The sequence below is a fragment of the Podarcis bocagei genome (genome assembly GCF_964188305.1).
Source record: "Podarcis bocagei genome assembly, chromosome: 10".
NCBI classification, from domain to species: Eukaryota; Metazoa; Chordata; class Lepidosauria; order Squamata; family Lacertidae; genus Podarcis; species Podarcis bocagei.
Window position 1 is genome coordinate 13,424,068 of NC_138135.1, and position 26,137 is coordinate 13,450,204.

At 44.9% G+C, this 26,137-nt stretch overlaps 2 protein-coding genes across 7 annotated transcripts in view; both read left to right on the forward strand.

Annotated features, from left to right (window-relative positions):
• CELF2 (CUGBP Elav-like family member 2) overlaps positions 1–26,137 on the forward strand; it is a 552,082-nt gene that overhangs the window by 126,561 nt on the left and 399,384 nt on the right. The window lies entirely within an intron of this gene.
• On the forward strand, positions 4,727–7,932 carry LOC308596381 (uncharacterized protein). The gene is made up of 2 exons (XM_081211292.1): positions 4,727–5,799; positions 7,677–7,932. The coding sequence occupies exon 1, from the start codon at positions 4,732–4,734 to the stop codon at positions 5,758–5,760; it is 1,029 nt and encodes a 342-aa protein (XP_081067418.1). The 5' UTR covers positions 4,727–4,731; the 3' UTR covers positions 5,761–5,799; positions 7,677–7,932.

Below are 26,137 nucleotides of genomic sequence, written 5' to 3' on the forward strand. Positions count from 1 at the left end.
TTGTCCTCAGAGAGTTTTTCCGGGTCATGTGACCAGCAGGACTAAGCCGCTTCTGGTGCAACGGAACACCGAAACCAGAGCAGCGCGCGGAAACGCCATTTACCATCATGCCCGGAGCGGTACCTATTTATCTACTTGCACTTTTTTGGCGTGCTTTCGAACTGTTAGGTTGGCAGGAGCAGGGACCGAGCAACGGGAGCTCACTCCATCGCGGGGATTCGAATCGCCGTCCTTCTGATCGGCAAGCCCAAGAGGCTCAGTGGTTTAGACCACAGTGCCACCCATGCCCCAGCATTACTTTAAAGGTAAAGGGACCCCTGACCATTAGGTCCAGTCATGACCGACTCTGGGGTTGCGGCACTCATCTCGCTTTATTGGCCAAAGGAGCCGGCGTACAGCTTCCAGCTCATGTGGCCAGCATGACTAAGCCGCTTCTGGTGAACCAGAGCAGCGCACGGAAACACCGTTTACCTTCCCGCCGGAGTGGTACCTATTTATCTACTTGCACTTTGATGTGCTTTCAAACTGCTAGGTGGGCAGGAGCAGGGACCGAGCAACAGGAGCTCACCCCGTCGCAGGAATTCGAACCGCTGACCTTCTGATTGGCAAGTCCTAGGCTCTGTGGTATAACCCACAGCGCCACGCATGTCCCAGCATTACTTTAGGTGGCATTAAAATAATAATAATAATAATAATAATAATAATAATAATAATAATAATAATCATTATTATTATTTATTAAACGTATATACCACCCTTTGTTAATGGAAGACACATTGTGCGAGGGGGCAGAGCCAGCCACTGTGACCCTGCTCCTCTTTCCCTTTTTCCTTCCCACCCTGCTTGTCGTTCTCTGCACAGAACTTCTTAACAAGTCGCATCAACTTCCTGGAACATAGACAAATCAGCGTCGTCAGCTAATGCTCATCATATTGCGGCTGTTTGTCATTTTCACATGCCGGGCTTGCGGAATCCTCCCTTATTTGTTACAAGCAGCTGAATTTCACTACCAGTTCCCAAAAGGGGAGTTTGGTCATGGGGAGGCGGGGAGAGTTATTTGAAGCAGATGCTGGAGAAATCCCGAAAATTGATAGCTGGCACTGACAGCTTTATCATACAAAGGATTCCATGAAAATGTCATTGCCGTTTTGTGTTATTGTTGTTGCATGCTGTACAAGGCATGAAATACAGCGTCGATGATAGATGGAAGAGTTAACTGCGTTGCTGTAGCCTGCAGGTATAATCAGTTTCTCATTATTAACATAGAGCTAATTAGTAAAGATTTTTCTGCGATCAAATAGCTACCACGAGAGCCATTTTTAAAGCAGTCAGATTAAACTAAATGTGGCTGAGCAAGGGGGAATTGCAAAAATAATTTCGAAGGGCCTGGGTCATTGTCCCAGGTTAAGGCAAAATGATCTATAATGCTTATTAAGGTAGCTATTTTTTATTTTTATTTTTAAAGGAAGAAAAGCTTAATTTATCCACATATATTTCTAGTACAGAGCCTTAATTCTTGAAGTCTCAAAAAAATTAAGGTCAAACTAGGTGCGACACTATTCATGCAATTAGCAATTCCTTTTTAAATGTAAATTGCAAGGGCATGGGTCTGGATCCAGGTGGGACTCTGGTAATGGATGGTTGGGTTGGCAGCCCAGCAGTTTCCCACTGCTATGAGAGAGAGAGAAGAGTTCTTACTCAATGAGTAGGCATGCATAGTATTTAAGTGCCGTGTCCGATTATTTTAATAGTATCTTCTTACTTTTGTATGAGAGGGAGGAGTTATTATTTGGTTGCTGTAATCTTCCTTCAGGCCTTGATGAATAAGAAAGGAATTGAAATATTAGAGGAAAGTGCTCCCTGTGCTAAAAGGGGGTCCCAGGAGACGAGAACAGGAAATGTAGGGTTTGGGAATGTTCAGTACACAGACGTGTGTTAGCTCTGGCAATGAACCCCTGACATACCTACGTGGGGGACTCCCTGGTCCTGAATGGGGTAAACTGTGCGTCTAAAGGATCAGGTGTGCAGCCTGGGAGTCATTTTGGACTCACAGCTGTCCATGGACGTGCAGGTCAATTCTGTGTCCAGGGCGGCTGTCTACCAGCTCCATCTGGTACGCAGGCCGAGACCCTACCTGCCCGCAGACTGTCTCACTAGAGTGGTGCATGCTCTAGTGATCTCCCGCTTGGACTACTGCAATGCGCTCTATGTGGGGCTACCTTTGAAGGTGACCTGGAAACTACAACTAATCCAGAATGCGGCAGCTAGACTGGTGACTGGGAGCGGCAGCCGAGACCACATAACACCAGTCCTGAAACACCTACATTGGCTCCCAGTACATTTCTGAGCACAATTCAAAGTGTTGACCTTTAAAGCCCTAAACGGCCTCAGCTCAGCATACCTGAAGGAGTGTCTCCACCCCATTGTTCTGCCCAGACACTGAAGTCCAGCTCTGAGGGCCTTCTGGCGGTTCCCTCACTGCGAGAAGCAAAGTTACAGGGAACCAGGTAGAGGGCCTTCTCGGTAGTGGCACCTGCCCTGTGGAACGCCCTCCCATCAGATGTCAAAGAAATAAACAACTATCTGACTTTTAGAAGACATCTGAAGGCAGCCCTGTTTAGGGAAGCTTTAAATATTTTATGAATCATTGTATTTTAATATTCTGTTGGAAGCCTCCCAGAGTGGCTGGGGAAACCCAGCCAGATGGGCGGGGTATAAATAATAAATTGTTGTTGTTGTTGTTGTTGTTGGTCCTTTACTGTGATGTAAGTGTCTTCGGCAACATCTCAGTGGGAATGTTTCCTACCAGTAGGTTTTGTGAGACAGTGTTTTCCTAGAGGCTGATTTAATATTGGAAGGAAAGCCATGCAGGAGAAATTAATGTTTCTACCAGGCCCCTCAATCTCATAAAAGCCATTGGTGAGAGACAAAGCTGGCCCTGATTTGGCGTCAGCTCCCCTCACACACACACACACACACACACACACACCGCCAAAGTCTGTACTGAATGCTATGTTTTTAATCAAACGTGAAATATAGTCTTGGCAGGTTGAAATGGATTAGCCTTCCTCTGTAAGTAACTCTGTCTGCTTTAGTCAACAGGGAAGCAATTTTTCCTGAGGTTTCACACTTAAAGTTGTCGTTTTTAACTTCATCAGTTTAATGGGCCCTTGGAAGTTTGGGTTGTTGACTGCAGCGGCTGTTTTTAAGCAGCGCCAATGACACACAGCAAGAGAGCTGTGCCGGTTGGGTTTTAAATGAAGACGCGGTTATCTCTGGAGGCTCATTTCAGGTTAGGAGAAGCAAGGTGGCAAATCTGAAAAAACCAGGGGGGCTGGGAGGAATGCCATGCGTAAGAGAACTAGTGCATGCAGCTTTTGGACTGCTTTCTTAAATTCAGCAATGATAATACCAAGGTAGTTGCGGTAGGGAATGCTAGGGAAGATGTATTTCGCAGGTGGCGCTGTGGGTTAAACAACAGAGCCTAGGACTTGCTGATCAGAAGGTCGGCAGTTCGAATCCCCGCGACGGGGTGAGCTCCCATTGCTCGGTCCCTGCTCCTGCCAACCTAGCAGTTCGAAAGCACGTTAAAGTGCAAGTAGATAAATAGGAAACGCTCCAGCGGGAAGGTAAACGGCGTTTCCGTGCGCTGCTCTGGTTCACCAGAAGCGGCTTAGTCATGCTGGCCACATGACCCGGAAGCTGTCTGCGGACATACGCCGGCTCCCTCGGCCCATAGAGCGAGATGAGCGCCGCAACCCCAGAGTCAGTCACGACTGGACCTAATGGTCAGGGGTACCTTTACCTTTACCTTTAGTTGCGGTAGGGAATGCTAGGGAAGATATATTTCATTAGTCCCCTTGTGTTTGTAGTCTTTGCAAGACAACTGCTGCTCAAGTGCCCAGGGTAGGGAAGTGGTGGAGATATTGATGCCTTGTGGTAGGAAATAAGGTGTTGCCACGAGGAAGCTGGAAATTCCACCAGGGTTGGTGAAGCCTAGTGAGCTTCCATCAGGCACTCCCAGACTGTAGCTATTTCCAGATGGCATTCAGTTACATACCAGGTTCTGCAATTAAAGTTGGTTTGGTGCTCTTGTGCAGCAAACCTACTTCCCCCTGCCCTAAAAAAAAAAAAGGTTTTGTTTTGCAGGAAGGAAAGTGATGGGAAAATGTACTGTAAACTGTGAAATAAAAGTTGTTTCTTGCGATGTTGCAAAGCCTCTCCACAAATGAATAAGAATGGATGCTCAATAAACAGCTATTTGCCATAAATACTATGCAAACAAGTCAGGATGACTACTCAATAAACAGGTCATCTGAAAGCAGATAAAGGGGCAGTCTGCCTCTGAATACAAGCCACTGTGAATCACAGGTGTGGAGTATGCCGTTGCACTCATTAAAAACCACAAAATTGCAGAGTTGGAAGGGACCCTGAGGATCATCTAGTCCAACCCCCATCTTGTACCCCATCAGAGGTAGCAGGGCAGCAGTTGAAGAAGGAGCAAAAAGGGTTTTCTTGTGTGTGTGTTTCTTTGTGGCTGATTAGCTGTTCTCCCTGTGCAAAGGTCAGAGGGGGCAGGGCGCAGTTTGATCCATCTTTTAGATTTAGCGGCGCTAGTCTCAAACGTTTGTTGGGGGAGACTAGGTTTTTTTTGTGGGGGGAGTTATTTGTCCTGTCTTCACGCTTTTTATGATGGAGGACCACTGTAGCCACCCCAACGACGTTCCCAAGATGGAGGGGGAGGGAACAGCTGCAGTCGCCTGCGGTTCCTGCGCAATGTTTGCCATCTTGCCAAAGGTTGCAGGCAGCTTTACCTGCAGCAATTGCATGTTGATTGCCCTCTTAAAAGACAAAGTCCAGCAACTGGAGGAACGTGTAGCTACGCTCCAAAGAATTAGAGATCTGGAGCTCTTCTTGGAAGCAACAGAGCACACCGTCTCCACCAAGGAGGAGACAGGGGACTCCCCTGAGAAGGAGGCTAGTTCATCAACACAGGAGCCAGATATATGGAGAAACGTGACTCAAAGAAGTAGGAGGCCCAGGGTTCGTTCTGATTGTTTAGAAATACACAATCGCTTTGAGGCCCTCTCCCCTAGCATGGAAGACGAAGAGCAGACTCCATTTGAGGATCTCTCCCTCATTTCAGTCGATCAGGTATATGAAGACGAGCAGCAAAGTCAGTCCTCAGGGAATGTGCAGGCGACCTTGGAACGGACAGCTCATGGAAGAACCCCGACCAAACCTAAGAGGAGGCGTGTAGTGGTGATAGGGGATTCCCTACTGAGGGGAACAGAAGCAGTGATCTGTGGGCCTGACAAGATGTCTCGGGAAGTGTGCTGTCTCCCCGGGGCTAAGATCCAAGATGTAACTGAACGACTGCAAGGAATCATAAAACCCACTGACAAATACCCCTTCCTCTTGGTTCATGTGGGAACCAATGACACTGCAAGCAATAGCCTCCAGAAGATCAAAAGAGATTACAAGGCTCTGGGCAGGAAATTGAAGCAATTAAATGCACAAATTGTCATCTCATCTGTCCTCCCAGTTGAACGACGTGGCCCAGGGAGAGAGGGAAAAATAGTGGAAGTGAACAGCTGGCTTCGCAAATGGTGTAAACAGGAACGGTTTGGATTCTTAGATCACGGACTGCAGTTTCTTGAAGATGGACTTCTGGCAAGCGATGGGCTGCACCTCACAACGGTTGGGAGAAATGTTTTTGCCAAAAATCTCAGAAACCTCATCAGGAGGGCTTTAAACTGACTAATGTGGGGGAGGGAGACAGTGCTCCTGAAGGTAGGAGTCTATCAATTGATGAAGATGATCATCCAAATGTCATAGACCAAATGGAGCAAACAGCACGCAGACCTAGTGGTGGGAGGAAAAAATCCTTAAATAAGAGACATGGGGGAATGATTAATGGACTTCAATGTCTGTACACTAATGCGCAAAGCATGGGAAATAAACAAGATGAGCTTGAGCTCTTGGTACAGCAAACTAAATATGACATAATAGGCATCACTGAAACCTGGTGGGATAAGTCCCATGATTGGAATGTAATAATGGAGGGATACAATCTATTTCAGAGAAACAGACCAGACAAGAAAGGAGGAGGAGTGGCGTTATATGTCAGGGATGTGTATACCTGTGAAGAGATCCAAGATTTAGAACCTCAAAGCCAAAGTGAGAGCATTTGGGTCAAAATTAAGGGAGAGAAGAATAACAGAGACCTCATTGTGGGAGTTTACTATAGATCCCCAAGCCAAACGGAGGACATAGATGATGCCTTCCTGGAACAGATGGCCAAGCATGCAAAAGGAAGGGAGATAGTAGTAATGGGGGACTTCAATTACCCGGATATTTGTTGGATGTCAAACTCAGCCAAGAGCATAAGGTCAAACAGATTCCTCACTGGCCTTGCAGACAACTTCATTGTCCAGAAAGTGGGAGAAGCAACAAGAGGAACAGCCATTTTAGATCTGGTCCTAACCAATGTTGATGACCTGGTTAGTGGGGTAGAAGTGGAAGGATCATTAGGCGCGAGTGATCATGCTCTTCTGAAGTTTACTATACAGCGGAAAGGAGCAGCCAAGCATACTAGGACTCAATTTCTTGACTTTAAGAAAGCCGACTTCATAAAACTTAGGGAAGTGCTGGGTGAGATCCCATGGACAGTAATACTAAAAGGAAAGGGAGTTCATGATGGCTGGGAGTTTGTTAAGAGGGAGATAGTAAAAGCACAACGTCAGGCAATACCAATGAGACGGAAACATGGAAGGTGCCTAAAGAAGCCAGAGTGGCTATCTAAAGAACTTTTAACTGAGTTAAGATTAAAAAAGGATGTGTACAAAAAATGGAAAAGGGGGGAAACCACCAAAGAGGAATTCAAACAAATAGCCAGCACGTGTAGACACAAAGTCAGAAAAGCTAAAGCAAAGAATGAAGTCAGGCTTGCTAGAGAGGTTAAAAGCAACAAAAAAGGCTTTTATGGGTATGTTCGTAGCAAAAGGAAGAACAAAGAAACAGTGGGGTCACTCAGAGGAGAAGATGGTGAAATGCAAACAGGGGACACAGAAAGGGCTGAACTCCTCAATGCCTTCTTTGCCTCAGTCTTCTCTGATAAAGAAAACAATGCTCGACCTGAAGAATTTGGAGCAAATGATTCAGCAAAGGAAACACAGCCCAGAATAACTAAGGAGATAGTACAAGAATACTTGGCTAGTTTAAATGTATTCAAGTCTCCAGGGCCAGATGAACTGCATCCAAGAGTATTAAAAGAACTGGCAGATGTGATCTCAGAACCACTGGCAGTCATCTTTGAGAATTCCTGGAGAACAGGCGAAGTCCCAGCAGACTGGAGGAGGGCAAATGTTGTCCCTATTTTCAAAAAGGGGAAAAGAGAGGACCCAAATAATTACCGCCCAGTCAGTCTGACATCAATACCAGGGAAGATTCTGGAGCAGATCATTAAGAAAACAGTCTGTGAACACCTAGAAAGGAATGCTGTGATCACCAATAGTCAGCATGGATTTCTGAAAAATAAGTCATGTCAGACTAACCTGATCTCGTTTTTTGACAGAATTACAAGCCTGGTAGATGAAGGGAACTCAGTGGATATAGCCTACCTTGATTTCAGTAAGGCATTTGACAAGGTGCCCCATGATATTCTTGTAAAGAAGCTGGTAAAATGCGGTCTTGACTATGCTACCACTCAGTGGATTTGTAACTGGCTGACTGACCGAACCCAAAGGGTGCTCATCAATGGTTCCTCTTCATCCTGGAGAAGAGTGACTAGTGGGGTGCCACAGGGTTCTGTCTTGGGCCCGGTCTTATTCAACATCTTTATCAACGACTTGGATGATGGACTCAAGGGCATCCTGATCAAATTTGCAGATGACACCAAACTGGGAGGGGTGGCTAACACCCCAGAGGACAGGATCACACTTCAAAACGACCTTGACAAATTAGAGAACTGGGCCAAAACAAACAAGATGAATTTTAACAGGGAGAAATGTAAAGTATTGCACTTGGGCAAAAAAAATGAGAGGCACAAATACAAGATGGGTGACACCTGGCTTGAGAGCAGTACATGTGAAAAGGATCTAGGAGTCTTGGTTGACCACAAACTTGACATGAGCCAACAGTGTGACGCGGCAGCTAAAAAAGCCAATGCAATTCTGGGCCTCATCAATAGGAGTATAGCATCTAGATCAAGGGAAGTAATAGTGCCACTGTATTCTGCTCTGGTCAGACCTCACCTGGAGTACTGTGTCCAGTTCTGGGCACCACAATTCAAGAAGGACACTGACAAACTGGAATGTGTCCAGAGGAGGGCAACCAAAATGGTCAAAGGCCTGGAAACGATGCCTTATGAGGAACGGCTAAGGGAGCTGGGCATGTTTAGCCTGGAGAAGAGGAGGTTAAGGGGTGATATGATAGCCATGTTCAAATATATAAAAGGATGTCACATAGAGGAGGGAGAAAGGTTGTTTTCTGCTGCTCCAGAGAAGCGGACACGGAGCAATGGAGCCAAACTACAAGAAAAAAGATTCCACCTAAACATTAGGAAGAACTTCCTGACAGTAAGAGCTGTTCGACAGTGGAATTTGCTGCCAAGGAGTGTGGTGGAGTCTCCTACTTTGGAGGTCTTTAAGCAGAGGCTTGACAACCATATGTCAGGAGTGCTCTGATGGTGTTTCCTGCTTGGCAGGGGGTTGGACTCGATGGCCCTTGTGGTCTCTTCCAACTCTATGATTCTATGATTCTATGATTCTATGTTGGCCCGCGTGAGAAAAGAAGGCTGGTCTAGACAGGTCTGTGGTCTGATCCAGCAAGGCTCTTCGTCCAGTTTCAAGTTGAGCATGTGAACCCCTATCTACCAATTACATTTGAGCAGATCTGATTGTTTCTCTCGGGCTTCAGATTTGGGATGTACATATCTGAGCATGAATTCTGGATAGTCCACCATTTCCCCTTAAAAATAAAATATTGTTCCCAGCTTTCAGTGTATTGCTGTATACTGAAAGCTGGGGACAATATTGCCAGTGATTGGTGGTTACTATTAGTCACAGGTAATGATTCAGCCACCTGATGTCTGGAGCTTGGATAAAAATGAGATATTGATGAATTTTGGACTCGGAGCCTGGATTGCAATTAGATGTGATGCTGGAGTGAGATTTTAACATGGGGAAGGTGTTTCAAGTTCTCCACTGCTGCATGGGAGAGAAAGTAGAAGGGCTGGTGAATGAAGCTAATAACTATTGACATTCTTGGAAGGTACAGAGGGATTTTACAAATAGAAGCAGCTAGTTTCTAATGGGACATCTTTCGTGTATGTGTTTTCTGTGGTTGTTGTTTTTTTAAAACTGGATGAAAGTCAACATCAACTTTCTCAACATATACCAGGAGGCAGTTCTTTCCTTTTGGGCTGCGTCAATACTCCCTTGCAGGTCCCCGCGTTAGTTTTATCTCTCCAATTTCAGAGCAGCTCTTTTGAGTTTTAAGTCAAATGCGAGGAAATTTACTGACAGCAATTGTTCCCTGCAAATTAGCAGTGCCACAAATCAAAGACCCGCTGATTTAATGTACCAAACAGCAAGGATGTGTCTTACAGTAGTACAAAGCCCTAGATCAAAATAGCTTGATTTTAAGCCACCCCAATAAATTAGTCCAATAAAAGAGAATGATTAGAGCCAACCAAGGAAAATATTTTACGGGGGGGGGGGGGACTATATTGGCTGTGAGTTCTGGAAGACCTGCTCCCTGCCTTGTAGGCCTCTTCCCCCTCTGGCCTGGGAGGGTGGGGCCTGGACTGACTCCAGCTACAAAAGTTACACTGTGAAGGGTCTTGATCTGCGGAGTCCATGGGGATGGGGGCAGAGTCACCCCCGCCAATAAACCACAACCCTAGCTTTCATTATTATTATTTTTTAAAGATCAAGTTCCTAGCATTTAAAGAACTTGAGATACGAGACAAAATGTGCAAGCACAATTCTTCTCATTTGTGTGCAAGAGATATTAGCCTGCTCTCCCTTTTGCTTTGCAGCTCCCCAACGGGGGGGGGGGGGGTTCTGCAGATATCCGTGATCTCAATATAGTACTTTCAGCCTTTTGTTTCTTCTTCATTTGCCACTGTGGTGGACTGTATATCTGGGAACATAAATGTTCAGTTTGCAGAGTGGTAGTGGCGTGGAGTCTGCTGTAGCAAAGACAATGAGTCCTGTGACACATTAACTCATTCATTAGGGTGGAAGCTTTTGTGGACTTCAGTCCATTTCATCAGATGCGTGAAATGTTATCCCGAGTTGCAGGTTATAAATATAACAGTTTTACACAAACACACACACACAAATGGTTGGGAGGGGGACATTTCAAACAGTGTTGAAGTGAAATGCAGAAATATACAAACAGTGTTAACTATCAGTGGCGTAGCGTGGGTTGTCAGTACCCGGGGCAAGGCAAGTAATTTGCACCCCCTAACCCGTGGATTTGCACCCCCTAACCCTAACCCCCAGATGTTGTGCCCGGTGCAGCCGGCCCCCCCTGCACCCCCCACGCTACACCACTGTTAACTATGCTCTTAAACCAGAATCATTACTCTTGTGGGCAGACTTCTGTTCATGCAAAGGAACTTCCCTTTCATCTCCTCCTGCCCGCATGCCTCATTTTTCAGAACCACATTCAGACAACCTGGCTACTTATTCCCAGTGGCATGGATCCTCGTCTGCCTGGATTCTGGGGGGAAAGCAGTCATCTAAGCTGGCTTTTAGCCACTGTACATGTTAGGCAGATTGAGGTGGTGGAACATAGCAGTGGACCTTTGGAAGATACCATTACTGGGATGAGCAGCGCCTGGAGGGAGGAGAAGGGATGCATGTGCTAGCCCTGCTTCCAACCTGAACAGGTTGGTTGCATTTTCTAAACAGGGCCTGCTGTGCAGAAGTCCACAATCAGGTTTGGAGGGGGTCCAGCAGGTATGATCCCCACCACCTATGATCTTCATGCATCGCTTATCCACAGATGATATGTCATTTACACAGAGTACCCTCCTAGCATATATCACAGGGGTAGACAACCTAAGGCCCGGGGGCTGGATGTGGCCCAATCGGCTTCTAAATCTGGCCCACAGATGGTCCAGGAATCAGCGTGTTTTTACATGAGTAGAATGTGTCCATTTATTTAAAATGCACCTCTGGGTTATTTGTGGGGCCTGCCTGGTGTTTTTACATGAGTAGAATGTGTGCTTTTATTTAAAATGCATCTCTGGATTATCTGTGGGGCATAGGGATTCGTTCATTTTGTTTTTCAAAATATTCTGGCCCACCACATGGTCTGAGGGATGATGGACTGGCCCACGGCTGAGAAAGGTCGCTGACCCGTGATCTATGAGCAGTAGTGTGTGTTTCATAGAGCAGACATGGGCTTTGCAAATTGGGATGTGCCTGCAGAGCTCAAAATGTCATTTCATTCACATGTTGTATTGGTATATTTTTAAAAGAGGGGAAAGAACATAAAATACAAGTGTTAAGCACAAGGTCGCAGCTGAAATATGCACGGGATCTGAAATGAACAAGTAGCTGTCAGCAGGGTATTTTTCTCTCTCAGTAATGACAGGGAAATGACTTCGACACAAGAAGCAGAAGTACTTGTCTTTACTTTCACAGCAGCAAGAAGACTGCTGCAGCTCACAGCCTTGGTTCTTTCTTGTACAGTGGTACCTCGGGTTAAGTACTTAATTCGTTCTGTAGGTCTGTTCTTAACCTGAAGCTGTTCTTAACCTGAAGCACCACTTTAGCTAATGGGGCCTCCTGCTGCTGCCACACCGCCAGAGCACGATTTCTGTTCTCATCCTGAAGCAAAGTTCTTAACCCGAGGTAATATTTCTGGGTTAGCGGAGTCTGTAACCTGAAGTGTATGTAACCTGAAGTGTATGTAACCCGAGGTACCACTGTACTTCCAACTGCACCTGGAGAAAGATGGCCTTGCAAACAGTGCCTCCAAGATCTCATCAGTAAGATCCATCAGTGGCTGAGACCAGAACTGAGTCTGGCTGGGGAAACTCCATGAGGTCTTTGACACTGCAGAATAGCTACCGCAGTGTAACTCAATGTAATGCCATCCCACCATTTTCTGGATTCCCCCATTTATATGCTTCTGGGTGTGGCTCTGTGGGCAATTTTGCTTCTTGATTTGGAGTCCTCAATCTCATCCCCTGTCACTGGATAGTTCAGTTGGTTAGAGCATGGTGCTGATAACCAATTCAGATGGTCCGCCCCCGCCACTTAATGGATCCAAATGGTTTCCAGAGAGTGGTAGGGGATGTTTTATCCCAAGTTGATGGCCTTTTAGCTGATTCTCTGGTGGCCCGCTGGAATGCGGAGTTAACCAGGGCTATCGACTGTCTGGCTCCGAAGTGCCCTCTCCGATTGCATGGAGCCTAGACAGCCCCGGGGTTTTCTTCGGGGCTGAGGGTGAGGAAACAATCGCTGAGACAGCTAGAGTGTCGGTGGCAGAAAACTCATTCTGAATTGGACCGGACACGGGTAAGAGCTCAATGTCTAGCCTACCAAGTGGCGATAGCGACGGCAAAGAAGACTTTTTTCACCGTCTCTATTGCATCTGCAGAAAATAGTAGCAGGAGACTCTTTCAGGTGGTGTGCAATTTAACGGAACCACCTTTACCACCGGGGCCTTGTAAAGACCCCAAGATCTCCTTCAATGATTTTGCAAAGTGTTTTGCAGATAAAGTTGTTCATATTCGGAAGGAGGTAGACACCACCGTGGGAACAGGGCCAGGGCGGGAGAGTCCTAGAGCCCTGTCTGGTCAAGTTGCATGGAATCAATTTCAGTGGAATGCCACCGCCATCACCACCAATCAGGCATACAGTTGTACCTCGGGTTACAGACGCTTCAGGTTACAGACTCCCCTAACCCAGAAATAGTACCTCGGGTTAAGAACTTTGCTTCAAGATGAGAACAGAAATTGTGCTCTGGCAGCGGGAGGCCCCATTAGCTAAAGTGGTACCTCAGGTTAAGAACAGCTTCAGGTTAAGAACGGACCTCCAGAACGAATTAAGTTCTTAACCCGAGGTACCACTGTATTGCCTGGGTGACCCCAGATCCGAAAGCACCACTGCGCGTTGCAAAGCTTGAGTTCCCCAATCTAAGCCCCCAAAACAAAGGAAAATGGTCGCCCTATTTGCGGACCGCTAACACAGTATAGGGGGTTTGATGCCGGTTATTCTACATTCCTCCTAGTTTCTCTTGAAACAACAGTGCAGGCCTGGGAGTAGACCTGCTGCTTTGTGCATTGGGAACTGGGATCAGTCTTTTTAAAACATGATTTTTGTGATGCTTTGTTTTCATTACCATGAAATATTAATTTTGGTGCCTTTAGGTTTAAACAAACATAATGCTGTGATTTTCTCTCTCTCTCTCTCTCCCTCCTTTACAAAGAAAAGAAGAAAAGGTAAGTTGCTTTCCTGAGTGTGGAGCATTAATTCAGAAGAAATTTCCCTATTAAATATTCAATAGTGTGGTGTTTACTGGAATGAAATTTATACAGTAATTTACATTGCTTTAGCCTTCCCTTGTTGGTCAGGGCTAAAGTTGGGTTTCCTCTATTATTTAAACAAAATAATCTGTTAAGAAGCATCAGAAATGTCTAAAGGCTGTTTTCAGGAAAGGGTGAAATTTAAAGACATGGGAGACCAGCTGAAAGAATATGGTAACAGCTCAAAGCTCTTTTGTGACAACAATATATTAAGACTTTGTAGCCTGCCTCTTCCACAAAGCTCACAGGTGGTGACCATTTTTTATAATGAAGCTCTGCCCTTTTGTGAGTTTCTCTGTGTCCAAGTTTGAGTGAGAATGTGGAAGATAGCATATTACCGTATTTTTCGCTCTATAGGACGCACCGGACCATAGGAGGGGGGAGAACAGGGGAAAAATATTTTTTTCTTGTTCTCCCCCTCTAAAACAAGGTGTGTTCAAGGCGCCTTCACCCAAAGCCTCCGGAGTGCAGCGGGAGTTCCCGCTGCGCTCTGGAGGCTTCAGGCGGCTACCATCCCCAAGCTAGAACAGTGAGACTGTCTCGCTGTTCTGGCTTCGGGGACAGCCTTTGTAGTCTCCACAGGGCAGCGGGGTGAAGGCACCCTGCTGCCCTGCAGAGGCTTTGCGCACAGCCATCCCCAAGCTAGAACAGCGAGATGGAGTGCTCCACAGCGCTCCGTCTCCCTGTTCTGGCTTTGGGCTTAGCCGCGCAGCCTGCATTCGCTCTATACGACGCACACACGTTTCCCCTTAATTTTTCGAGGGGAAAAAGTGCGTCCTATAGAGCGAAAAATACGGTATATTTGGGGAAGCCTACAAGTTTTCACCTTAAGGAGAGTCATCCATTCTGAGATTGAGGAGAATATAGCAATGCTTTCCTTGACTTTAAGGATGCATCTAAATCTTTGTGACATTAGCAGAAAATTCACCAATCCCAAACCTCATCTCTGATCTATTTGTATGCTGAGCAACCCACAAATCCTCAACAAAGAAAAGAGGCAAAGTTTAACAATTAAAATTGACATTCTGTAGGTCCAGCCAAGCTGTTCTTTTCACGCATGTACATATATCAGCCTTGCATACAACAACTCGCCTGGTTGTCACAGGTGGCCAGGAATTCCATGCAGGTGACTTCATGGAATTCCATACAGGCAAGTAGATGGGTTGGTAGAGAAGGGATGGCATTTCTTCTACACTGGAATTTCTTCTTAGCAGCTGCAGTTTGGCTTCCAGCCTGAAAACTTCAGGCACTATTAACCTTTGTTTATGAGATGGTTTTTGTAATGACTCATTCTTAACTTTCCCCCCACAGCAAGACATGAGAGCTGAGCAGAGTGTACAGGTTCCCTCTCTCTCAACTTCTCTCTAAAGTTCAGCGGAGTGGGAAAAATGTATTCACCTTACCACAAATCCTGGTTGTGTTTAGAAGATGTAGCTAATGTTTCGGCCGCTGTCCTTGCAAATACGTATACAGAAGGGACATTTATGAATGGATCCGTCTGCTGGCATGTGCAGGCTCTGTTCTAAAGCCACATGATCCAGGAAGGTGGGAGGAAAGGTTTTTAAATAAGGAAAAAGAAATGATACTAACATTCTGCTCCTGGATTTCATCTTGGGAGGGACTAGTTGGCATGCATGCTTGTAAATCTAAAATGTGTTTTCTCTGAATTTTGCAGTCTCCTCCAGGCAAGGAACAATTGCAAAAAAATGCTTATACGAGTGCAAAGTGTGCACATAGATGTATACATTTGTAAAAATAACCTTAAAATGTTTTGCATAAATGTATATATTAGGCAAAACTGCTATACCAAAAATGTGTATATAGTGGTACCTCAAGTTAAGAACTTAATTCGTTCTGGAGGTCTGTTCTTAACCTGAAACTGTTCTTAACCTGAAGCACCACTTTAGCTAATGGGGCCTCCAATTGTTGCTGCGCTGCCATCGTGCGATTTCTGTTCTCATCCTGAAGCAAAGTTCTTAACCCAAGGTACTATTTCTGTGTTAGCGGAGTCTGTAACCTGAAGCATCTGTAACCTGAAGCATCTGTAACCCGAAGTACCACTGTATTAGGAGAAACTCGCAGTAAACTCCTGGTGCATTTTCACAAAGACTTAAAAAAACAAAACAAAAAACCCTGCACATACTGATATGGAAATGTGGAACACTAAATTTATGAATAGGAAAAAAGGGAAAACAAAAATCAGAGATCTCTATACATATCTCTCTCCATCCAGAAAATAAAGAGGCATTATTACAGTCAGGGCCAGCCCATGGATGAAGTAAGGTGAGGTGACTGCCTCAGATGGCAGGATTCATGGAGTGGCCGCCAAGGAATGCATCGCCTGCTGCCACGGCCACACCCTGATTGGGAGGCCAGATCTGCCACATCTATAGTGGCCTCTCAGCAAATAGGAGGTGCTGCTAGACTCCTCCTACCCCTAGATGGCAGGGGTTGCCTTCAGGGGTCTCCAGGGCTCTGCACCCAGCGTGATTCAAAGCAGGCTTGTTCACCTCCCCCCTGCCTTTGATTCCTGCTTCAACCGTCAGAAAAGGTTGATTTGATTCCCACCTTGTTCCCAACATAGATCTTCATTCCTCCTTGTTCCCTACATAGATCTTCACACATACACACACACACAGTTCCTGAAGTAGATCTTCACATATCCCATCTTCCCTGGTGGGGCAGGGGGTGCCATTTTTTGGGTTCGTCTCAGGTACCAAAATGCCATGGGCCGGCCGTGATTACAGTTCAAGTCAGACAAAAGCATTCAAGGCAGGTACGGAGCAGGGTTGGCGAGAGGGTGAACCCTAGGGAAAGGTAAGAGATGCTGCCTGGGGCAGAATAGAGAGAGTTGTAGGGCCACATTTGGCTCCAGGCCTGAGGTTCCCCGCCATTCTGCATAGGCTGCAGAGCTTAAAGATTCAAACCACCTGATAACAGAACGAAGCACATGCATTTCATCTGATCAAACTTGAATATTAAGCTTTGCAGGATTCTTTCTGAACTGCTGCTGCAAAAGGGCGTGGCAATAAGGTGATGGCTAACATATAACACTGGTCCTAAAGATCTTCATTGGCTCCCAGTGCGTTTCAGAGCACAATTCAAAGTGTTGGTGCTGACCTTGAAAGCCCCAAATGGCCTCGACCCAGAACTGAAACTGTTCTTAACCTGAGGTACCACTTTAGTTATGGGGCCTCTTGCTGCCACCGCACCGCCGGAGCATGATTTCTGTTCTTATCCTGAAGCAAAGTTCTTAACCTGAGGTACTCTTTCTGGGTTAGTGGAGTCTGTAACCTGAAGCGTCTGTAACCTGAAGCATCTGTAACCCGAGGTACCCCTGTATACCTGAAGGAGTGTCTCCACCCCGTTGTTCAGTCTGAGGTCCTCTGATGAGAGTCTTCTGCATGGTTCCCTCACTGCAAGAAGTGAAGTTACAGGGAACCAGGCAGAGGGCCTTCTCGGTAGTGGCGCCCGCCCTGTGGAATACCCTTCCTTCAGATGTCAAAGAGATAAAGACCACATAACTTTTAGAAGACATCTGAAGGCAGCCCTGTATCAGGAAGTTTTTTAAGTTTTGTTGATTTATTATGTTTCGTTATATGCTATAAGCTGCCCAGAGTGACTTGGGAAACCCAGCCAGATGGGTGGGGTATTATTACTACTATTACTACTACCACCTCTGAAATGTGTTAAGTGCATGCAAAACACGGAAGCAATTTCATGTGATCTGTTGACCAGGTAACATTCACAGTTAGTGCAGCAAAATGCCAGGATATTAAACCTGCAATTCTTCTTCTTCTCTAATAAGTAGAAGGCTTGGTTATTTTTAGAGTTTTGCAGACTTACTCCTAACTGAGATCCACTTTAAGTGCAGGAAAATTGGTTTCATTCCCCCCCCCTTCCATCCATTAATAACAATTAAGTTTTAAAATAAATGCCTGCACATATCATTAAATTACACTTAAGTTACTTGGAATTGACAATTAACTCAGCATGCTAATACATTATCATAACGTCATGATGACTTTGTCTCTCCTTTAAAAAAAAATGGAGGAGGGGAAAGGATATATTTGTGGAAAGCTTGCATTGACACATTTTCTTACTCAGTTGTTGGTACTTTTCGTCGCCGCACCTTGGCAAAAGTTTGCATGATGGAAACAGAATTTGATGCTGCTTGGAGTTTTTGACATCAGTTCTGATGAAAGCCCTTGGACCTTGAGGTTTAAAAAGAAAGGGGGAGTGGGAATCAAACTTAAACCTCCAACTTTGTTAGTTTATCTCTTCTAGCACCAGCGAAGAGCCACAGATTCAGTGTGCGAGTGATGTGTTGTGTCTTTAAAGGGCTTGTTGTTGAGGTGGCGGCGATGGGCGTCACTGCAGAACGGCCACAGCCACTCTCCCATAAAACATAAAAGGAATGTGGGGGAAATCTTCAAATTGAGGCTTCAAGGGCCCTCCAAACTCTCGAGAATGTGTAGATCCAATATTTCAGGCGTGATGAGAGCTCTGCGAAATATGCCACTTGAAAGCAGAACGTTGGGGAAAGGAACGCTCCATTATCACTCCTCAGAATTGTAAGAAAATATAGTAGCAATTGAAGAGGTCGAAACCTCTTTGTGTGCTCAAAATGCAGATAAAGAGTTAACGGTGGAGCCTTGCTTGAGCCGCGCTTTACTCCTCCCTCCTGCCTTCCCTTCCCACACTGACCAATGAATGCCGGCTTGTCGGGCCGAATTTAAATGTTACTATGACAATGATTGCTTTCCCTCTCCTCCTCCTTTCCTCCCCCTCCCCCCCTCCCAAATTCCCGTGCAGCCAATGGAAGCTGACCTTCCCCTGTCAAAGCATGTCAGTAAGGATGCAAGCACCACTAGCCCTGTAAAGAGCAGGGAGGGGGGAGGGAAAGGGGGACTTGGAGACTTTTTATCTAAGGCATTTCATTGGATTACCATATATTGAGTTGTTAGAGCTGTAGTTAAAATAGCGGTGGACTTACGGATCTTTCCTGCAATCACAGAGCCAGCAAATGCCAGGACGGTGTTATTATAGGAGGAAGGGGGAAAACAGAAGAATAATGCAACATAGTCTATGCTAGATAGCAAGTTGACTGATTTATTGATTTAGTAATTCTTTATGGTACTTGATAAGTGTAAACTGATTATTATTTGCTGATATTTAATTTTACTCTTTACTATTAGATTCTAATGCATTGCTGAATATTGCTTTATTTGATATATCTTAAAGTTATTGGGACTTTTTTGTATTGGGTCAGATTGTTATTATCAACATTTGACAGTTTATTATGTTTTATATGTTTTGGAAGCCGCCCAGAGTAGCGGGGTATAAATGAAAAATAATTCCTCTCCTCCTCCTCCTCCTCCTCCTCCTCCTCCTCCTCCTCCTCCTCCTCCTCCTTCTTCTTCTTCTTCCACCACAAATGCATGCTAAGGTTACATCTGCACCATATATTTAAAACAGTATGGTGCTGGTTTAAACAGTAATTACTTCCCCCAAAGGATTCTGGGAGCTGTAGTTTGTCAAGGGTGCTGAAAGTTCTTACGAGACCCATATTCCACTCACCAAGCTTATATCAGGTCAGAGTATTTCTCTGTCTAGTTCTGTATTGTCTACTCTGATTGTCAGAAGTTCTCCAGGGTTTGAACCAGGAAACCTGCTTTGTGAGATCCATCTTAACTTGAAATGGCAGCGATCGAATTTAGGACCCTTTGCCAGCAAAATGTGCACTCTAGCCATTTTTTTTAATTCAAGCCTAAACTAATGGAATCAAATTTATTGATAAGTTCTAATTTTGTGTATATAGTTGCCTTGTACTCTGCCAACTCTGAATATCACCATGAATAAAAACAAATCAGAATACGCATTGTTTACTTTCAAAAGGATTAAAGAAAAAGTAATTAAGCCATTTAAATTATTTTCCCCAAATGTAAATACTACGCTCATCTCAAATCACAACAAGGTTAATATTAAATAAGCCAGACATATGTATGTATATGTATGTCAGCTCTACAGTTAATCTCTAAATTGAATCAACCGTTCTACCAGATAACATCAAGTCAAAGGAGGCTTTTCTATATAAATGAAGAACCAATCTGATCATTTTGCCAGGATGAATGTTTGCACTCTACATACCAAATGCTTGCCTTTCATTTTCACCTAATGAAAACAAACTGTTTTTGTCTGTCCTATCAGACTTGGCTTCTACTTATCACACCAGGGCACTTCAGTTAGGTTTGCTGTTTTGTTTTCAAGAGGTTTGCAGGTGGGGCCAAGGCAGAGTTAAGCAGGAAGACAAATAGCAGAAATCTAACACTTGAGGGAAGGCCCATGCCTCAGTGGTGGAGCATTTGGTTTCTGTGCAGAAGACCCCAAGATCACAGAATCACAGAACTGTAGAGTTGCAAGGGACCACGAGGATCATCTAATGTAGGGATATTTTGCCCAACGTGGGGCTCAAACCCACAACCTTGAGATTAAGAACCTCATGCTCTACCGAATGATCTATCTCAACTAGACTAGATAGGCGAAGTTCAATTCACCAGGTAGGGCTGGGAGAGAACCCTGTCTGAAGTCATGGAAAACTGCTGCTTCCAGTCAGCATGTTGTTGTTTAGTCGTTTAGTCGTGTCTGACTCTTCGTGACCTCATGGACCAGAGCACGCCAGGTCCTCCTGTCTTCCACTGCCTCCCACAGTTTGGTCAAACTCATGTTGGTAGCTTCTAGAACACTGTCCAACCATCTCGTCCTCTGTCGTCCCCTTCTCCTTGTGCCCTCCATCTTTCCCAACATCAGGGTCCTTTCCAGGGAGTCTTCTCTTCTCATGAGGTGCCAAAGTATTGGAGCCTCAGCTTCAGGATCTGTCCTTCCAGTGAGCACTCAGGGCTGATTTCCTTCAGAATGGAGAGGTTTGATCTTCTTGCAGCTCATGGGACTCTCAAGAGTCTCCTCCAGCACCATAATTCAAAAGCATCCATTCTTCGGCGATCAGCCTTCTTTATGGTCCAGCTCTCACTTCCATACATCACTACTGGGAAAACCATAGCTTTAACTTTCTAATCAACTCCAGTCAGCATAGACAACACTTAAGCCAGATGGAGCAACAGTCGTGACTTCCTCTGTTCTATGCTCCTGTGTCTGAAATCCTGGAGAGTTGATATTGGAAGCTGCCTTATGCCAAGTCAGACCACTGGTCCATCCAGGTGATTATTGCATACACTGACTGGCAAGTGGATCTCTCCAGGGTTCCACACACATAGCCTGGGATCTTTGACATGCAAAGCAGAGGGCCGACCACTGAGCTATGGCTGTTCCCAATGTGGTATGGTTGGGGAGCTATTAGATATGGACCAATGGTCTGACTCAGAGCTACAATTCCCAGGGTAGTTTAATAGTCAATCTCTCTTCCCAGAAAACCCTGAGAATTGTAGCTCTGTGAGGGGAATAGTGGGGTCTCCGAACAACTCCTACCACCCCATACGCTCCAACAATTCTCTGATGAAAATAGGGATATCCTAATCATCATCAACAACATAAACATCATCATTATTATTCCTATGCAGCCCATCTGACTGGGTTGCCCCAGTCAGTCTGGGCAGCTTCCAATATATAAAAATCAGAATAAAACATTTATTTTTTAAAAAACCTCCCTGTACAGGGCTGCCTTCAGAAGTATTCTAAAGGTTGTATAGTTACTTATCTTATTGGGGGGGTGGCATAACTCCAGGTATAGGGCGGTATATAAATTCAATTTAAAAAAATAAAAAATGCCCTCCAACATTTCTCCGATGGAAATAGGGACATCCTACCATACCCTCCAATGTTTCTCTGATTAAAATAAAGATGTTCTAAGGAAAAGGGCATTCAGGGACCAAATCAGAAACCAGGATGATTTCTGTAAACTGGGACTGTCCTTGGAAAATAGGGACACTTGGAGGGTCTACAACTACAGTTCCCAGGATTATTTGGGGGAAACCTTGACTCTATGATACTGCTTTAAATGTGCAGTGCAGATGGAGCCTTTGAGGCAACAGGACTTGTGGTTAGCATAGGCCTCAGTGCTGGGAAACAGTCTGATATTTTGTGTGTGTGTTGGAGTCCACATTCCATCCTTTACAAGTGAATATTCTCGCAGTGGCTCCTCTGACCGTTGACCTGGAAGCCATTCAACCCCAGGCGAGGTTTACCCTCCACTCGCTCCGTGCTCCACTCTTGATTACTAGCGACGCTGATGTGAAACACCAACTCGTTTAAAGATTCTGATTGAGTATGGAGGGCCTAGGTAAATGTAATGTATTGAATGTGCGTAAAACAATTATGAGTCTTATTAGCAAAATTAGCGTGAGCAAATTTACCAGAAAGAAACTGTTGCTGTTTAGCTCTCTAATTACATGTCACTATTCTTTGAGCCTGGAAGACTTAATGAAAGTAATTTCATTTACTCATTCTGCAGAGAGAGGGAGGGAGGGAGGGAGGGAGGGAGAGAGAGAGAGAGAGAGAGAGAGAGAGAGAGAGAGAGAGAGAGAGAGAGAGAGAAGTTTCTGGGAGTTGCTGAATAATCAGGCATTATCCAGTTGTCTTATCTTATCGAGTCAACCGAGGCCAAATGGTCCAAAGACCTTTTGGAGAGAATTTAAACTGTGTTCCAGAAAGAACATTTATGCTCCCTTGGTAGGCGTAAAACCCATTAATGCAAAGAGAAAGGAGTGTCGCAGCAAAGCTGTGGGTGCAATTCACCAGGAGAATCTTTCCAGGAGCTTTTCCTGTTGCAGCCCCTCAACTTTGGAATCCTATATACTGATAGCAAGGTCATTCTCAGAGGACAAATCCTTACATGTAATGAAAAGAACACCATGGTGCAATCTGTAACAAGGCATGGCTGGTTGATGTCTGAACAGGAACACTCCACCCTGTGACATGTTGTTGGAGGTTCCACATGCTCCTTCCTAATAAAGTGCCGGTGGGAGGACTGACTTCCAAACATTGATAAACACTGGCCTGTTGTTACTATCAATGCTACCACTATCTCCCACAACAGGCCCATGCGCGTGCACACACACACACACATGCAGCACACAGACCAGTTTTGGGACTCATTCTCGCGTTTTAGGATGCTTGATTATCCACACTTTTGTGCTTTAAAAAAAAGCAGTAAATGCCATTTGAAGCCTTGTTCCTTTTCTCAGCCATGACTTGCTGTTGAAGAATACTTTCTTCTTTTTAACATTTCCCCTAGGAGTGAAATTGCCTAGACCCCAAGCTGTTTTTTATCTGGCCTAGTCCATTTAATTGCTTGCTTTTTTGGCCGCGTGCATGCAGAAGGCCCTATCTTCAGTCTGTGACTTCTCTGTTGAGGTCTGGGAATCTCTCCTTTCTGAAATCCTGGAAAGTAACCAACAGTCAGTATAGATAAGGCTGAGCTCAATAATCCAATAAACTGACTTGCTATAAGGCAGCTTCCTGTGTTCATGTTTGTGCACCCAAACACCTTGTTCCTGCTGAAACGGACCAGCATGTTTATACCTCTGGAAGGTCTCGGCACACCAGGAGGTTTTCCCACTTATATTATTCTTGAGGCTTGGCTTGAGGAGCTTTTTAAAACAGCTGTACTGGGATGCACAGATTCCCACATTGCAGTGGTTTGGACTTGATGGCCCAATGGGGTCTCTTCCAACTCTACAATTCAGTGATGCATTTTGGAAAATATGAGTTGTGAATATCAGGAATTTTAGCACATTTGAGTTAGCAGTCCCTTGAAATAAAACTCTTAGCTCAGCGGGACATAAGCCTCTTTTGTAGTAGTGAATTCATTTGACTAAAAGATTATCTCATTGACTTTGTTATCTCTTTCTCACAAAGAGCACATCTTTTCTAAATGGGATTAGAAGCATCCTGCAGAACCTGCCCCAAAGTTGACCTAACTGTTTTCTACCTTTTCCTTAGAATATTCTGCCAGCGGAGATTTTTTAAATTCCATCTTGCACAGAGAACCAGAACCAGGGACCTTATGGGTCAAAGCACTGATTTTCTGTCTCCTATGATGTTTGGCTTGGAATCAGTTGCCAGCTAAAATTAGACAAACCAGTTAGGCGAAAAGCTTTTTGCAGACAGATCTTGCAGCTAGAGAGCATTGAATGTAAATAGTCTGTAGCAGCATGACAATTTCTGCTACCTGTAATAACATTGCTATGCTGCCTTCCTGGCATTCTGTGTATCCAGGTTTTAGCTGCCAGTCTTTGCCCGGACTCTGGCCCAGGTGATTGATACCTTGTATTTTTCAGAAGCATGTATTAAGTGAGGCTCCACCACCAGGTTTAAAGTCATCATGACTACTATGAGAAATATGGAATGGTCAAGGCTGGGTTCAGAAGCATGCGACCTAGACACCTATCTAGGAAGGCATGCTTGCATAAGGGTGTGTCATTTTAGGGGATGAAAGTTAGTTTCTGGACATTTCTTTAGTGAGCAGTCTTAAAAGTGTGGTTTTGGTTGTGACAGGGCCAGATTTAGGTTTGATGATGCCCTAAGCTACTGAAGGTAATGGGGCCCTTTATATGTCCAGCTGTCCTTTGTCAACAACAAATTGTCAGTGTTTTTTTGTGTTGAATATATGGTAATTTATGGACCTAATAGGTATCTAAAGCCATTTTATGTGTTCTTTTATCTTATATTTTGGAAATGTACATCCAGGTTTTTTTCTTTACTTTTTTTGAGGGGCCCCCAAGAGAGTGGGGCCCTAAGCTATGGCTTGTTTAGCTTATACGTAAATCCAGCAACTGGTTGTGAGGAATTCAAATCTGGTATTATTTTTGTGATTGGGCAACATTTAGCTTGGTAAATATACTTTAGATTAAAAAGCACACAAACTGCTCTGAGAAAAGCAAAGAATTCTAATTTTACCTTCTGAAAATGTCAGGTAATGCTGTCAGACTTTTAGTTTCTCTGGGATTACTAGGCATGTAGAGTGTCTGAAGTGTGGGACCAAATTGTTGAACAAATGGTTGATACTCGCTTTTGAAGCTTGTCATAGGAAAGTAGCTCTCCTCTGGAGAATCCCCAGTAGAGCTCTGCACTGCCAGCAACCCTGAAGAGTTGTTGGATCATGGGACCCAGCACAGGGATGTTGGGAGTGGAGCTGTCCTGTGCCCCTACCCAGTTTGAGCCTTCACATGTTCTTCTGAGCACCAAGGGAGTCTCATTTTCAGGGTTCATCCAGGGAACACATATTCTGACCCAGGACTTTTGCCACATCTTCATGATCTGCAGATGTGCCACACAGAGTGTTTCATACGCTATGAAAGGAAATTTAAGCCATCTCTTAGGCAAATAGCACACTGATCTTTAGAGCTTGAAGAGGAAGCCCATGCTTTGTTAAACAATGGTATTCAAACAGCTAGTGCAGAAAATCTTATCCTATCCAAAGACTTGTAATAGAATTATGAATCAAAAGACTAAACAATGCAGTATTTATTTGGGCCGCTAGCCAGGAAGAAGCTTTAAGGCTTATATTATTTAATCTTATGTGCATTAACACTATACTAACATCTGAAAGCAGCTAGTTTTACACACTTAGCATAACAGGCGTTGATGAAAATCGGTTGGATTCGTAAAAGCAAATACTGAGACCGCAGCCACTGAAGGTGAAAGGAGAAGAGATGGCAAGAACACTTTAACCAAAAGTTATCCATGGTGGACTTTCACCTTACAATTTGGCAGGAGAGGGGATGACGGGCGACTCTAATCTGCCTCCAAGGTCAACTTCTTATTTTTCTTGCCTTCACTCCTATGAGTGGTTGTTTTCTAGCATCTTCCCAGCTCCCAGAAGTACCCCCTCCAATGTTGAAGAAGGACTATAGTCCAGTGGTAAGACCATCTGCTTTCTATACAGTAGGTTCCAGGGTCAGTCACCAGCATCTCCTGGTAGGGATGAGGGACTCTTTGTCTGAAACCATGGAGAGCCACTGCTGGTCAATGTAGGTGATACTGAACTAGTAGAACCTGGTCTGACAGTATAAGACAGGGCTTCCTATTCTGCATGTCATTGTCGGAATCTCCGCTCGACCGAGCTGATAAAGCTCATCCTCCTCCGGCCAAGTCCTCCCAAATCACCTCCGACGTTATTGATGACCTGAGCCTCTGATAAGGCTCAGGCACATTCCCATTCAGCAGAGAATCAAAGCAGCAGACGGAAGTGATGAGATTTATGGCTACATCACTCAATGGTTTTATTACTAACTATGCAGACAGCAAAGAAAAATACATCCTCTCTCTGTGAGAGCAGAGAGCAACTGCACACAAACAAAGGAACAGGAAACCAGTAACGTCACATCCGTCTCCCATCTGACTTCCAACAGTATGGAATGTGTCTGGAATGTAAACAGAGTCTTGTGACTCCAAAGCACTGCACAGTGGCAAACAGAAACTAACAGTCATCACATGGCACTGTTCTGAAGGGACTTTGTTGGATGCAAAATTGTGGCCACCAGCTTCCAAGATAAGTGCTGCCACTCACAGATTTGCTCCTCCCCGCAAATTTCCCAGATGCCACAGATGCATTTTACCATTTGCAAACAG

Coding starts and splice junctions, on each gene's coding strand:
- LOC308596381 (XM_081211292.1), top strand. CDS start 4,732: ATGGAGGGGGAGGGAACAGCTGCAGTCGCCTGCGGTTCCTGCGCAATG.